This window comes from Aulostomus chinensis, chromosome 6 (genome assembly GCF_037954235.1).
Source record: "Aulostomus chinensis isolate RoL2024-O1b breed Wild chromosome 6, RoL_Achi_v1.0, whole genome shotgun sequence".
Classification (NCBI taxonomy): domain Eukaryota; kingdom Metazoa; phylum Chordata; class Actinopteri; order Syngnathiformes; family Aulostomidae; genus Aulostomus; species Aulostomus chinensis.
The window spans coordinates 28,869,690-28,883,225 of record NC_141325.1 but is presented as its reverse complement, the minus strand read 5'-3'; the positions used below and the strand labels follow the sequence as shown (position 1 = coordinate 28,883,225).

The 13,536-nt window shown below is 46.9% G+C and overlaps 1 protein-coding gene across 1 annotated transcript; it reads right to left on the bottom strand.

Moving 5' to 3' along the window:
• Positions 1-41: 41 nt before the first annotated feature.
• snrnp200 (small nuclear ribonucleoprotein 200 (U5)) lies at positions 42-13,536 on the bottom strand. Its single transcript, XM_086207404.1, has 44 exons — positions 13,242-13,536; positions 12,878-13,041; positions 11,242-11,413; positions 10,951-11,143; positions 10,778-10,833; positions 10,573-10,671; positions 10,310-10,462; positions 10,109-10,208; positions 9,757-9,893; positions 9,594-9,671; positions 9,091-9,264; positions 8,857-8,994; positions 8,612-8,767; positions 8,348-8,518; positions 8,050-8,243; positions 7,822-7,945; positions 7,159-7,308; positions 6,808-7,050; positions 6,539-6,727; positions 6,243-6,440; positions 6,002-6,154; positions 5,833-5,913; positions 5,626-5,709; positions 5,220-5,326; positions 5,009-5,127; positions 4,775-4,929; positions 4,504-4,693; positions 4,256-4,429; positions 3,982-4,142; positions 3,660-3,887; positions 3,380-3,571; positions 3,098-3,276; positions 2,880-3,031; positions 2,695-2,803; positions 2,504-2,612; positions 2,237-2,426; positions 1,982-2,146; positions 1,771-1,892; positions 1,544-1,687; positions 1,277-1,453; positions 1,035-1,195; positions 835-916; positions 615-707; positions 42-535 (listed from the first exon to the last, which is right to left on the bottom strand). Exons 1-44 carry the CDS (start codon positions 13,284-13,286, stop codon positions 389-391), a joined length of 6,408 nt encoding a protein of 2,135 aa, XP_086063530.1. The 5' UTR covers positions 13,287-13,536; the 3' UTR covers positions 42-388.

Here is a 13,536-nt window from a genome sequence, read left to right as displayed (position 1 = left end):
CACTAAAACTTCTAGGCCAGTCAGACGACGACAAACTGGAACAGCTTCAGTCCAAAAATATAACAGGACATTTTTATTAGGAATTTAAAAGACAATCTGGATTCTGAGCTTCTCAACCTGAAAACTGAAATAAAAAAGTTCATACTTTCTACACTCAAACCAGATTAAATGACATAATTACTGACAAACCCTCCTGAGCTGAGGAGTTCTCGCCGGATCTGTGACACGTCAGAGTAACGTGCATCGGATTGATGGACATCAGTGGATCCAAACTCAGAAAAAGAAGATTAAACGTTGAGGGTGTTGACGTGACCACGACTGAATAGTTACAGTTAAAAAAAAAAGGAACTCCTCGATACCAAACAAAAGGTGATTTCCTGGTCACGGATCAGTCCGAGTCGCTGTCTCCACTATCGGCCTCCTTCACGTCTACACTGAACTTGTACTCCTGGTCGCATCCCATGTACGCGTCGCTCATGAAGTACAGCGTGTAGTTGTGAACGCCCATCGCTGGGGCGACAAAGTCCAGTTTCACCTGAAGACGAAGGACATGGATGAAGATGAGGCCCTGAATGTGTTTGACAGGGAATCAGAGGAGCAGGCGAGTCACTCACCTTGGCTTTCTGCTGAAGAGTCAACCTCTTGATGGAGATGAGACTGTTGGACTTGGGGTCTCCGATCACCACCCACCAGCCTTCCTCACGGTTCTGGAGCAATCACGCAAAAAACAACAACAACAACAAAATCAATTTATCAACAGTGTAATTACCTATTCATTTAGTACAGAATATAAACAAATATCCATAAGTATAGAAATCAATGTGAAATCCTGACCTGAGGAAAGAGAGGTGCGATGACAGGCCCCGTCACTTCCTCTTCTCGCTCCAGCTGAACCTGAACCAGAACTGGACTTCCACTGGGAATAAACAGGGAAGTCACATTAAAACATGCACACAAATCAAAAACGGGCACCAAGTGTGCCTCCTCCCTCCCCAGTATGACGAATCAGCTGAAACTGGGACCGGAGGCCGTACCTCTTGACGTTTTCCTTCTCCGCCACCTCGTACGACAGCTCGATGTTGGGATAGCGGTTACAGAAGCGAGCCACGTCAGCCATCTGAGCGTCTGACAGCTGCAGCAGAGCCGTTCTGTCTTCATCCTCCATCTCCATGATGTCAAAGATGCTCTCCACACCCTGACGACACGAGGTGATCAGTAACGCGGCAGGAGAGGCTCATTCCTGACTTTTTAGATTTAGACGAGATGATGCTGATACCTTATCTGTGCAGCGCTTTATGTGCTCAGAGGTGAAGAAGGGAAGCTGTTTGAGGTATGAATCCTTTGACCACATGGCCTGCGTGACCATCTGTGCCAGTTCCATCGCTGCCAGTGCAGGACTCAGCCAGCCGTTACTGGACAGCACGTCGACGCAGGCCTGGATCAGACGGATTGCCTAACAAGAAAGACAAATTTGAAGGTTAATAACTCACACTGCCCCAGTCTAGATGCCACTGGGCATCCACTCCTCCAGCAGCGGACCAACCTTGCTCAGGATCTCCTCGGTGTCAGACTGCAGCTCTGCACTCAGCTGCATCCTGGACAGATGAGCCTGGAGCAGCAGGTTGGTCTTCACGTGGGGGTCGTTGAACTTCGGGTTGTTTAGTTTGTGGGGAACCTTCTGCGCCAGCTGAAATTCAAAAGTTAGGTCAGTTTTGTTCCCCTGAAACGGCAGAGATGTTTGTGGTTGATGTTTTACTGTGGCTTGCTCACCTGTCGGAGGAGCGCATCCTCGTGATGCCTGATGGGAATGTTCTTGTACTCGGCAGCGTTGGATATGATCTCAATCAAGCCACGGATCTTCGTCTTGGCGTTCAGGGACATGCTGAACAACTCTGCCAACACAACAGGAAAGCAACACAGTTACGTTTGACCTTTGTTCCGTGCTGAAGGACCTACCGCGAGCTGAAGGCGAGGAACGAACCGATGGTGGTGTAGTTGATGTAGTAGTAGGCAGCGATCATGCCCAAGTTGAGTGGCGCGACATCCATCTCATCCTCGATGCTGATGCACTTGGACTGCTCCAGGTCATGTAACGTATTTTCCACCAGCTCAGACAGGTGATCGGACAGGTGACGATGGGACATGCCTGAAGAAATTAAAAACAACTCTGCATTAATGAGGCCGACCAGTCGGAAGTTCGTCCTTTAAACCTTCTGAACAGACAGGAGGAGGTGACCTTGAAGGTTGTAGTAGTTGGGGTTCTGGGTCATACGACGGTAGAGGAACGTCCACGTCAGATAGTCCACGGCGTCTTGCTTGTTCTCCACGGTTTTGGTGACGATCTCAGCATTGAAGTGGTCGTGGAGACAGTGGTCCAGGTGAGACTCCACCGGGAGCGGCTCATACAGGAACTTCTTGAAGAAGTCCTGGGAAGAGAGGAAGAAGAGTCGGTCGGATTTCCTCTTTTTGTCGCCCAAATGTTGTTTAGCTGTTAGCCACCTACCTTTTTGGAGCCCTGACACATGATGACACAGCGACCCTCGTCATCTAGCATGGGTCTGTTGGCTTTGCCCACCATTTGCAGGACGTCGTATATGGGATAGTCCACATACCTAGGGAGGGGAAGAGGAGCAGAATGTCACCGACACATGTTGGGTGCTGTTGATGATGAAACTAGTGGGCGGGGGGGCTTACGCGTGGATTTTGCCGTTGTAATACTGAGTGTCCATGACGATGACAAGGTGGGCGGAGATGTTGATGCCCCAGCAGAGTGAACGAGAGGACACCACCACCTGAACGGCACCTGAAAGAAGACAAAATTATTAAACCTCAAACCTGGACGCTCATGTCCACTGAGGAGAGAGGGTCAGGGGTCAAACCTGAGTTAAAGAGCTGCTCCACTATTTTGCGTTCAATGACAGACAGGCCTTCGTGGAGGTAGCCCACGCCGTTGGCCAGAGTCTCTTTGAGGGTCGCATCGGTTATCTTCTCCAGGAACGGAGTGAGATCTTTCTCAGTGCAATGCAAGAACCTGCAGGAACACACAGTTAGCCTGGCTCGCCAGAGTCCGAGCGGATCATCAGGACGTCCGACTCACCTCTGAGGGACAACGTCAGCAGCACAAAATGTGAGGATGTCGATGGCTGTGAGGCGCGTCTGCCTACGGGATGGGACAAACACCACCGCTGGTTTGGAGGGAGAGTGCTTCATGATGGCGTGGTAAACAGGCTTGGCCATGGAGAGCAACCGGGTCTGAGTGTGACTCACATTGAAGCCCTGCAAAAACCACAAAGGAGCGTTAACAGCTAATTAGGAGGCAACAGATTCATGGCATTAGGGAGATTTGGCACGTTTATAAGAGAATGGGGGTTTCACACGCCTGGATGTGCAGCTCCAAAGGCACAGGCCTGACGTTCGGGTGGAAGTTGAATGTGGCAGTGGTGCTGCAACCCAGCCAGTGGGCAACGTCTTTGGCGTTGGACAGAGATGAGCTGAGGGCCACAATGCGGATGGGACGTTCTATCTGGGAGGAGATGTACCTCATCCTCGAGCAGATGACTTCCAACACGGGCTAACAAAACGTAATACAGGAGTGAGCCCACAAACAAGAATCACACCTCAATTCTAATACATGCTGCAACCCAGCAAAGCACTCTTACTCCGTTTTCTCCTCCAATCAGATGCGTCTCATCCACAATGAAGAGACTGACATTCTGGACGTTCTTCCTCTGTTTCCAGCGGCGTGACAGGATGTCCCATTTGTCAGGGGTACTGACAATAATGTCTCCTTTCCCCAAGAGCTTCAGATCTGTGCTGGTTTCTCCAGTCAGCAGCACCACCTTCTTGTTCAGGATGTCCTGGAACTTTTGGTGCCAGTCCACAAACACCTGATGAGATAGAGACAGAATAATTTCATTCATGGAGAGAGCTTCCAAAGCTGGATTTGGTAAAACACACGTCTAGTTTCAGATGACATCATACTTGTTCAGCCAGAGCTTCCATGGGGGTGATGTAGACACAGCGACCTTCTGCGTTGTGCAGCAGCATCCTAAGAATAGCAAACTCAGCACAGATGGTCTTGCCACTGCCGGTGGGAGCTCCCACAAACACGTTATCATCGCTGTTGTACACAGCATTGAACACTGGGGGCACACAAACAAGAACAGTGAGAAACTCAAAAATATGTGGCCACACAAACCAGTTGAGTGACAAATGAGGGGCAGTCAGCAGGGCTCTTGAGGGGCGTGTTCTGTACCTTGTGTCTGAATGGGGTTGAAGAAGGGGAACTTGTTCTGATAAAGGGCCTCAAAAGCTGAGTTCCTGAGAGCCGTGACGGGCAGCGGCTGAAGGTCCAGCAACTCAGTGGGCGGGGGGTACTTCTCTGGAAGGATCAGGTGACGGAAAGACACTGGGAGCTGAGTCTCACAGGCTGAAATAGAACATAAAGCAAAGGTTACCTGGAGCACTTCTACGTGTAAACAGTGATTCTGTCCAGATACTCACAGAGCCAGCGGTCTGAAACAACACGGATGAAGTACTGCGGTGGCAGCGGCTCGAACACAGGGACAAAGAAGGTCACAAGGTGCTCGTCCTGGGCGTACTTGGCTTTGAGCAAGAAGTACTCATGGTGGAGGATGACCTCACTGTCCACATCCTCAACCAGGATCCAGAAAGCTTCTGATGAGCCGTGAATCTGCAGGAAACGGATACCAGTGATTCAGCGGAAGTGAGACTGCCACAGTGCACCATCACCGTTAACCGTTTCATTCCTGACCTTGTCGTCCCACTGAAAGTCAGGTGTGATGGTGAGCTCCACCTTCAGCGTGGAACGGGTGATGGGCTGCAGGTGGACAGCCAAGTCCAGTTTGGGGAACTGATGGACATATTTGTGGATGGTCTTCCCCATTTTTGGCATTCGAATCAGCTCGCCTGAAAAATGACAGAAGTGATTATGACTCTTCCAGCTGATGAGGGATTTCATGGGATGTGAGGGAGGAGGAATCATCACCGATCTCATTGTGGTTGAGGTCATAAAGACGCTCGAAGGGGAAGTTCTTCTTCTCTATCTTCTTAATCACTTCCTCTGGCAGCTTCTTGAACTGCCGCAATGGGGACATCGACTGCCACCTGAGGACAATGAAGATCCAGACTTTTACCTGCTTGTCTTCACACATAAATCTGCTTTATTTGTATTTGAGACAGGAAATTGGCACACTCACATTCTCTTGTCGATCATCTTGCAGAGATTCATGGTCTTGTCTGTGAGTTGAGCCCAGCCTCTGTTCAAAACTATCTCAAATATGGCGCGCATCAGCCGGCCAGCACTCTGAAAGTCAAAGTAATGTTGCAAACATGAATTTTCTTTTTTAAATAATTTGTTACATTACCGAACATGAAAGAAAAAGGGCGGTTTGTTGACCACCGAGTTTGTCAGACGTTGCAGCTCAACAAGCCGCTTGTGACAGGGAACTTCTTGGGACCACACCGGGATTTACTGTGTGTGGTGATTCCATTCAAGTTCAATCCGGCTCAAAAGTCCATATAGTATGTAAAATAACTGGGAAGAATCTAAAACTGAAACTATGAGGACAAATTGAATACGATGAAAGGCTGTTTGTGCTGTACCTGTGTGACGTAGACCATGTCAGCCATGAGAGCAAAGCCTTCCAGTTTCAGCTGAGAGATGAAAGCCTGGAGCAGCACATTGATCTGAGCAGATACAACACAAAATGCAGGATGTTTAAAAAAATAAAACAAGCAATGAAAGCATATGATCAAGAGGGAAACATTTATTTTCATAAATGTCAATTTATCACTGGTTATGACAGCTACCTTTGCACTAGGCTCCTCGATGCTTTCCTTCACTGGAATTGGAACTCGTTCCAGCAGCTTCTGAAGCTCCAGCTTCTCTTCCTACAAGATGAGGCCAGGGGTTTAATGCACTATGTGGTACCATGTTCATATTTGTCCATGAGTTCTAATCAGAACCTTCCAATCATACCTCTCTGACGGTGATGTTCCTGAACTCTGAGGACAGAGAAAAGACGCGGAAGAGCTCGATCTCGCTGAGCGTGGGTTTCAGCAGCTGGTTGTAGGTTTGGATGGAGTCGTGAGTGATGTAAAAGTGACTGGCAATGCGCCCCAGATCTGTCACCTTAGAATGAGGACACACCAACCTTAGTCGATCAAATCAATGCATACGATGAAGACTTTAAAAACGCAATAAAAACACGCCCAGCTACCTGGAAGCTCCCAGTCCTCTTGTCATATTTGATCAGGCTGTTCTTGTCCAGGACATTGGCAGCCGTGTGCACCAGGTCCATCCTGCGCCTCTCCAACAGGGGGTCTGCACTCCGGTCGTCATGGGAGACGCCATACAGCGTAGGGTTGCGGAGCATGCGCACATACAGGTAGGTGTAGCCCAGCCAGTTGACTGCATCCTGACACAACAATTACAATATTTAAGACAAAATCAAGCTTGACAATATTTGCTCCACTCGTTTTTCTCATAGAGCATCTGTTCACGGCAGCTACTGACCTTCACATTCTGCACGTTGCCCAGAACGATCTCGGCGTTGAGCATGTCAGCAAGCTTGCCCACCATCTGGCTCTCGATGGGCAGCTGCTGGTTAAGCAGGGACAAGTAGTACTGCAGCTCTCCGTGAGATGTGATCAGGATTCCCTCCCCCTTGGTGTCATACTGGGGTCGTCCGGCTCGACCAAGCATCTGAAACCACACAAAATGATTCAGTTCTTAGTAGAAGAACGACGCCACTGCAGAGCTGTATGCAACTTGTAGAGCCGGACCTGCAAGATGTCCAGGGCTCCGAGCTCAGTCCAGCGGCCTTTCTCGGGGCTGTACACCTGGGTGCCTTTGATGATGACGGTGTGAGCTGGCAGGTTGACACCCCAAGCCAGAGTTGCTGTGGACACCAGAACCTGGATGTGCCGATCAGCAAACAGATCTTCCACCAGCGTTCGGTCAACTCTGGTCATACCGGCGTGGTGGATTGCAAAGCCATAAGGCAGCAAATCCTTCAGCTCCAGGTTCTGAAAAGAATATTTAGATTGTAGGTCACCAGGATTCTGCTTCAGCACTGAAGCTGCTCAACTTGTGACTAGTCACAGTTCAGTTTCAGATGAATGACAGTAACCCACCTTGCATTGTTCTGCCTCTGTTCTCAACACCTCCGTGGAGGCAGAACCTTCTCTGAGGAAAAGGCCCAGCGTGTCTTTCTCCAAACACATGTCTCTTATAGCCCGGGCTGTCTTTCCTGTCTCCTTCCTGGAGTGGACAAATACCAGCACCTGTTGGAAGACAAATAAAAATGAGCAGCTTCCCAAGTCTGTGCCAACACTGGTGTGGACTACTGACAGTCAGCTGGAATAAAGAAATCATATATTCACCAAGACTACGTTTACAGGTACGGCAGAATTCTGATTTTAACCTGAACAACCCAAGAGTGAATGAGATATTGCCAAGTAAAATGCATTTTTTGATGACCTGGATGAGGTCAGTCAGAGTCCATGAGGTCCAAGTGAGACTTTCTGGAGCATTTTGCATATTTAGCTAGAAACTGCCAAAAACACATCACGGCAGCGACACAACAGAAATGTGGGCGGGTCTTCAGCCATTAACCAGACTAAGTTATGTCCCTAGTAAACAGATTTTTTTTTTGAATATTCTGTAAGGAACTTGTGTTAATACATTTTTACAATATCTGGTCTACAGCCTTGACTTTTGCTGCCCATATGAACGTAATCAGTGAGTCACAGCGGATCTCGTTTTAGTATCTACAGCCTTAGAAGGATGAGACTCACCTGGTTTTTCCCAGCATGCTCCATGATCTTCTCATACACAATTTCATTCATGATCTGGAAACGTTTGATGGCCTTCTTCTCGGTGATGCCAACGTAGGTCTGCTCCAGGGGAACTGGTCGGAAACTGCAGACAGGACGGAAACCATGAAAAGCACTTAGTTTGTCAGTCAACGTAAGCTTAACCCATAAAAATAATCTTAAATGAAAAGCCAGCGTCCGCCAACATACCTGTTGTCAAAGTAGAAGAGTCCCTTGGCGGGATCAACTCGCAGGCAGGTGGCCACGTCCTCGTAGTTGGGCAGAGTGGCACTGAGGCCCAGCAGACGCACGTCCTCCTGGGTCAGCTCCACGTTGCGGATGGTTCTGGCCACCAGAGACTCCAACACCGGTCCACGGTCATCGTGCAGCAGGTGGATTTCATCCTGTACAACACATTCACCTTTATTACCTGAGAGTTTGGTTTCAAACCAAACACACACATTTAATGTGCGTTTTATGAATTCATCGACACATACACCAAACTTACAATGATAATGAGGCGCACTAGCTGGGTGTAGGTACGCTCGCCGCCCTTACGGGTGATGATGTCCCATTTTTCAGGGGTGCAGACAATAATCTGAGTGGCATTAATCTCCTCTTTGCAGAGCTGGTGATCTCCTGTCAGCTCAGACACTGTGATGCCATAACTCGCCAAACGCTGCCAGAGAGTAAAGAGCATAAATCAAAATGACTGAAAGGAACACAAGCTTAGATTTTCATTCTAAGCGACATTAACCGGGACGCCACTCACCTTGCTGAAGCTTCCCACCATCTCCTGTACGAGGGAGCGCATGGGTGCAATATAGATGATCTTGAAGTCGTCCACATTGATGGTTCCATCCAGGTTTATGTGCTTCCCGATCTCACGGAGCATCGCCATCAGGGCAACGTTGGTCTTCCCGGCTCCCTACATAAACACATGGACACAGCCATTATAGGGAAAACACACCTGTGAGAAACTCGAGTGAGGTTAACGGTTTTATCAAGTCTGCTTACCGTTGGTGCACACACAAGCAAGTTCTCATCCGTCTCCATTGTGGTCTTAAACAGTTTGCTCTGGATGCGGTTCAGGGTTTTGAATCCTTCAAACCCAGCCTGTGCATACTTGGGAAGCTTCTCAATAGCAACAAGAACCTGATGACACAATCATGCATACATATTATTATCAAATGGCGTCTTAAGCCATGCAGAGTTTGAGGCAGTTTGAAGTTTTATCTGAGGAAAACAAACCTCATCGTCAGCAAAGGGCTTTGGTTTGAGGGCAGGCACGTGGACTTCCTCATAACCTTTGCGCTGCTTGCGGAAAGAGCCATCTGGCAGCTGGCACCGCTTGTTGGCCATGAAATGACTGCCCTGGGTGAAGGCCAGGTCCTCGAGGTCCAGCAACTGTCTAGGAGCAACTGACTGGAGGACAAGAACAACGGAAATAACTCATCACCTTCAAGTGTCAATGACACACTGATGCCACTTTATTACAATCAATGAGGCAATCAGTGGTGAGCCAATGAGTAGAAAATACTGCCTGGCTGTGCAAATACTGTTGCACTGAAGGCCGACACAAACATTTTTTGTAATCAAGTGGCCTTTAGAATAAAAAGTAAAAATATTAATAAAAATAAATGACTACTCAGAAGGGCCAACATGATGTCAACCAAAAAATGCTTGGTATTTCAAATAGGACAAACAACTAAAATTAGCAGTCACATGTCATCTTCTAGACATCAACCAATTACCTCTCCATGGTCCAGGTCCATTGCCTCCAAGTCATCAACACGAGACTTTCTCGCCTTCTCCCTGCGTGATCGCTCCTCCTGAAAACAAGGATACCACATGAGACTACACTAAAAGATCCTACAAAGTGATGGGTGGAATGCATGAACCAGGAACTTATCTCACCCGAATAATATCCTCCTTCTCTGTCTCCTGCAGCTGGTAAAGAATCTTGGACAGCTCCTGATCAGACTCCATCTTTCCAATGATCCGCTCCTTTTCTGCCTCACTCTGAGCGCTCGCCAGCATCGTACAGTACTGAACTGAAGTCATTGATTACAAAAACACAAGATGTTTGAATTTGTCATCTTGCATTTGACAGCAGCACAAATAAGTGAATGGATTTGATTAAAACCCTAAGACTTGTGGCGCCACATCTTTCGGCCAGTAATGTCGCAGGAACGCATCGATCTTTGTCATGATTTGGACGCTGATAGATGGTCCATCACAGAACAGAACCAAAACAACACCAACTTACTCATGCGACGATGCTGGCGGAGGATTTTGATGAAGTCAAAAGTGTTGAAACCAAGCAGCAACACCAGCTGGTTCTCACACTCTCGGTCATCACTGGCAGTCTGTGGAAAACAGGGACAAGGACTCAGCTCATCTGCCACGTTACACTCAAATCTGCTTTAAACACAACAATCACCGAAAAGAAAAGAAGAGACACACAGACCTTGAGGATTTCTAAGACTTCGTCGGCTTTCTTTTGGGAGACGATGGCGTCATCATAGAAACGGCTGAGCTGACGCTGGAGCCAGAAAGCATCGATGTCTCGAGGGTGCAGATCCTTCTTCTTCACAGTCATCACGTCACCTGTGACCCCGAGCTGAATGGGGTGTATTTTTCTTTTAGCTCATTGTAAAATGTAATGTGAAGTAAAATAAAAACAAAACATTTTGAAAACTCTGGCTGCCGTCAGCTGAATATTTCACTTACATTGGCGGAGAGAGTGCAGCCCACATCCGCCTCCTCTCCCTCACTGTCTTCATCGGAGTGCTCATCCCGAACCTCCCCGAACTGATCTTCATCCCCCTCCTTGAGAACCAGACAATCAGCCGCACAGAAACATTTCAGTATATTTGTCTAGTGCAACTCCAGTGTTGCAACTGTGGTAATTTCAGTTGTTGGAAAAAAAATGTACCTCCTCGTCAGACTCAAACTGGACATTCACACCGTACGTTTCATCGATGTTGTCATCTGCAAAGAGAAGCCAGACATTACAGGCTGTCAATTCTGTTAGCTAACAGTTACTGGATTCACTCATGAGAGGAGTTGCGACGAGCTTTGCCGTACAACTGCTTCTTTCATTTTTACCCATGTTCTGTAAATCCTTGTCGCCCCCATAGTCTGAAATCTTCTTGCCCAGGTTGACCAACACATGGTAGCGCGTGTCATCAGCGGGTCCAAGAAGCTGCTCTACCTCACGCCGCCTTTCCTTGTCCCTCATTTTATCATTCTTCAGCACAGCTAAGACTTCATCAGCTGCTCCACACAGAATGTCACGCGGCTGCAGGAGGACACAGCAAAGTTAAGGGTCATTTCAGGTGTTAATCAGAAACACGGGCTGTGATACTGAAGGAAGTTGTTGCAGTGGCGTTTGCTAACCTGGTCCCCCAACGCAGCATGGATGAAGCTGAGCAACACTTCGTAGGTCTCCCTGGTTTCTTTGGTTTTGGGCTTGTACACGATGCCCACCATTTCATCGATGCCTTCAGAAAGGAGAGTAAAGCCTTTCATTTTGTTGATGTCATGTCTGTCCTCGTCTCTTTTCCGCCTCCTGTTTACACAAAAAAACAACACACGAAACGAAAAGGTTAAATCTGATGTAACTCACTGAAACTAGAGAAGAGACAGATAAAGCATCATATATTCAGGACCACACTCAAACATGGTGGTGGAAGGGGTTGTGTGTGTGTTGTACATTCAGGTACAGAAGGTGTGTAATCAGAGCCCAAACCGCGGAGCAAAGGTCATTTGCGCTGGCTTGAAAGTAGCCCTGATGTTTCAGCCTGTATAAGCCAGTCACGGGTGATTTAGCTCCCGTTTATATGAAGCATACTTGTTACAGCAGCTGTTATTTAGCGTTTGTCTGATCAACCCCAAAATCACAGATTTCAAATCCTCCCAACAATCCATCGACATATGAACTTGTAAGAAAGGTGCTCAGACTACATCCAGGGTCAACACACCCGACTTAAACCAATAAATTTCCACAACTGGGAGTCAAAATCTCATGACTATTCTTTATATTCTCTGAAAGATCCGAAGGCAGATGAAAAATAAACAGAGAAAACAAAATTTAATTTACTGGAGTACGTGTCGCAAAAACGTAAATGCATCTACACGTGTTAACCTCACACAATTATACCCGAACATCTGTGTGAGCAAACTGTTTGCAACACACCCAGCACTTTACAGACTTCTCCAATAGGGAGCCGTGTAGTTTGATTAGACAATTAACTTTGCAGTGATTGATGTGCAGTGGGATGACAATTTCAACACTTAAGCATTTAAAGTACTTTAGCACTTTAATCCCAGTGGTCCTCTCATTGTGGTTTGCTTTGAGCATCTTTCTTTGTTGCACTATTTTGTGTCTTTGTCTATTTCACGAGTCTTTAACTTTAACTTAATACTAAGTTTTTATTTTTACTCCTCAGTGTGGAGATGGTTTTTTTTCTTCGTACAAACGTAGGTAGATTACATCTAACGACCAAGGGACTGCAGATAGAGGCGAGCCTCAGTCTACAATCTTGAATATTTACATGTAAATGTTTTTTTTTTTTTTTTAAATATGCCTTATTCCTAATTTCAAATTTTGAACTTCAAACTTTGTGTGTTGCAACTTAAACATGTATTCAGGTAAATCAATATTTCCTCACAGATACTGAAACATGCAGGCTTTTATAAAGAAACTTAAAATTTCCTGGCTTGATATATTTTCTAGGTTTGAAAATTGAAATTTTTGGTTTCTATGAATGAAACCCACATATAAACGTGATAAAGACATAAGGTTAAAAAAAACTGTTAATGCAAATAAATAATCAGAGTGAATTAAAAGACAGTTAAAACAAAATTATACAGAAATACAGTATCAGTAAATAATTTAGTAGTGAACCCTGATTTAACATATATATATAAAATATGTCATATATAATTCTACATTATATATAATTTTTACATTATTAATTCATATATAAGATTATAAATGTGTAATGTGATGCCAGTTCAGGGCAGCTCTCACTTGTCTCGTCTCTCCTCCAGCTTCTGTGGTTTGGTCCTCTGAGCTTTGTCCCCCATCTTGGTCCCCTCCAGCTTCCCCACCAGGGACAGCACCTCTCCCGTGGGTTCATCTCTCCGTGTGCGGTCGATCAGAGAGCGATCCGCTTGCAGCACCAAGTTCGAGTTCTACATTCGCACACAGACACGAAGCGACCAGGCAGTCACAGAGGAGCCGCGATGCTAGCGACGCTAGCGGCTAGTTAGCTACCACTGTCCCGGACTCGCCGAAAAGGAGATAAAGTTGTCTTATTTTCTTCAAAGCAGATTGAAGACTGAGAAACAAACAAAGCCAAACAGACGTGTTTAGTTTATAAAGTCATACTTACCGCTTTGTACTCGTACTGCAAGCTACGAGCGGTGACGTCCGCCATGGTGCGAGGTTCCTCTCGGAGCTTTCAGCGCACTTCTATTCAATGTGACGCAGGCCGTTCACGCAGAGCCCCGCAGAATTAACAACCACACGGTCTTAGTAAGGAGACGCGGGACGCATTGGCGCGGTGATCAGATGTGTATCAGTAATCTGTTGAGGGAATGCTCCTAGTTTGCTTCGGTGAAAAAAAAGCGCTCCCCATACGTTACAATAGCGCCGCTAGCACGAGCACAACAAGTCAACGCTCCGCT

Bases quoted from the DNA above. Each gene is read 5' to 3' on its own strand.
- snrnp200 (XM_086207404.1), bottom strand. From the start codon at position 13,286: ATGGCGGACGTCACCGCTCGTAGCTTGCAGTACGAGTACAAAGCG. The intron at 11,414-12,877 runs GTGAGAGCTGCC...TTGTGTAAACAG, and splicing joins CTGGAGGAGAGACGAGACAA to GAGGCGGAAAAGAGACGAGG. The intron at 8,519-8,611 runs GTGAGTGGCGTC...ACTCTCTGGCAG, and splicing joins TGGTGGGAAGCTTCAGCAAG to CGTTTGGCGAGTTATGGCAT.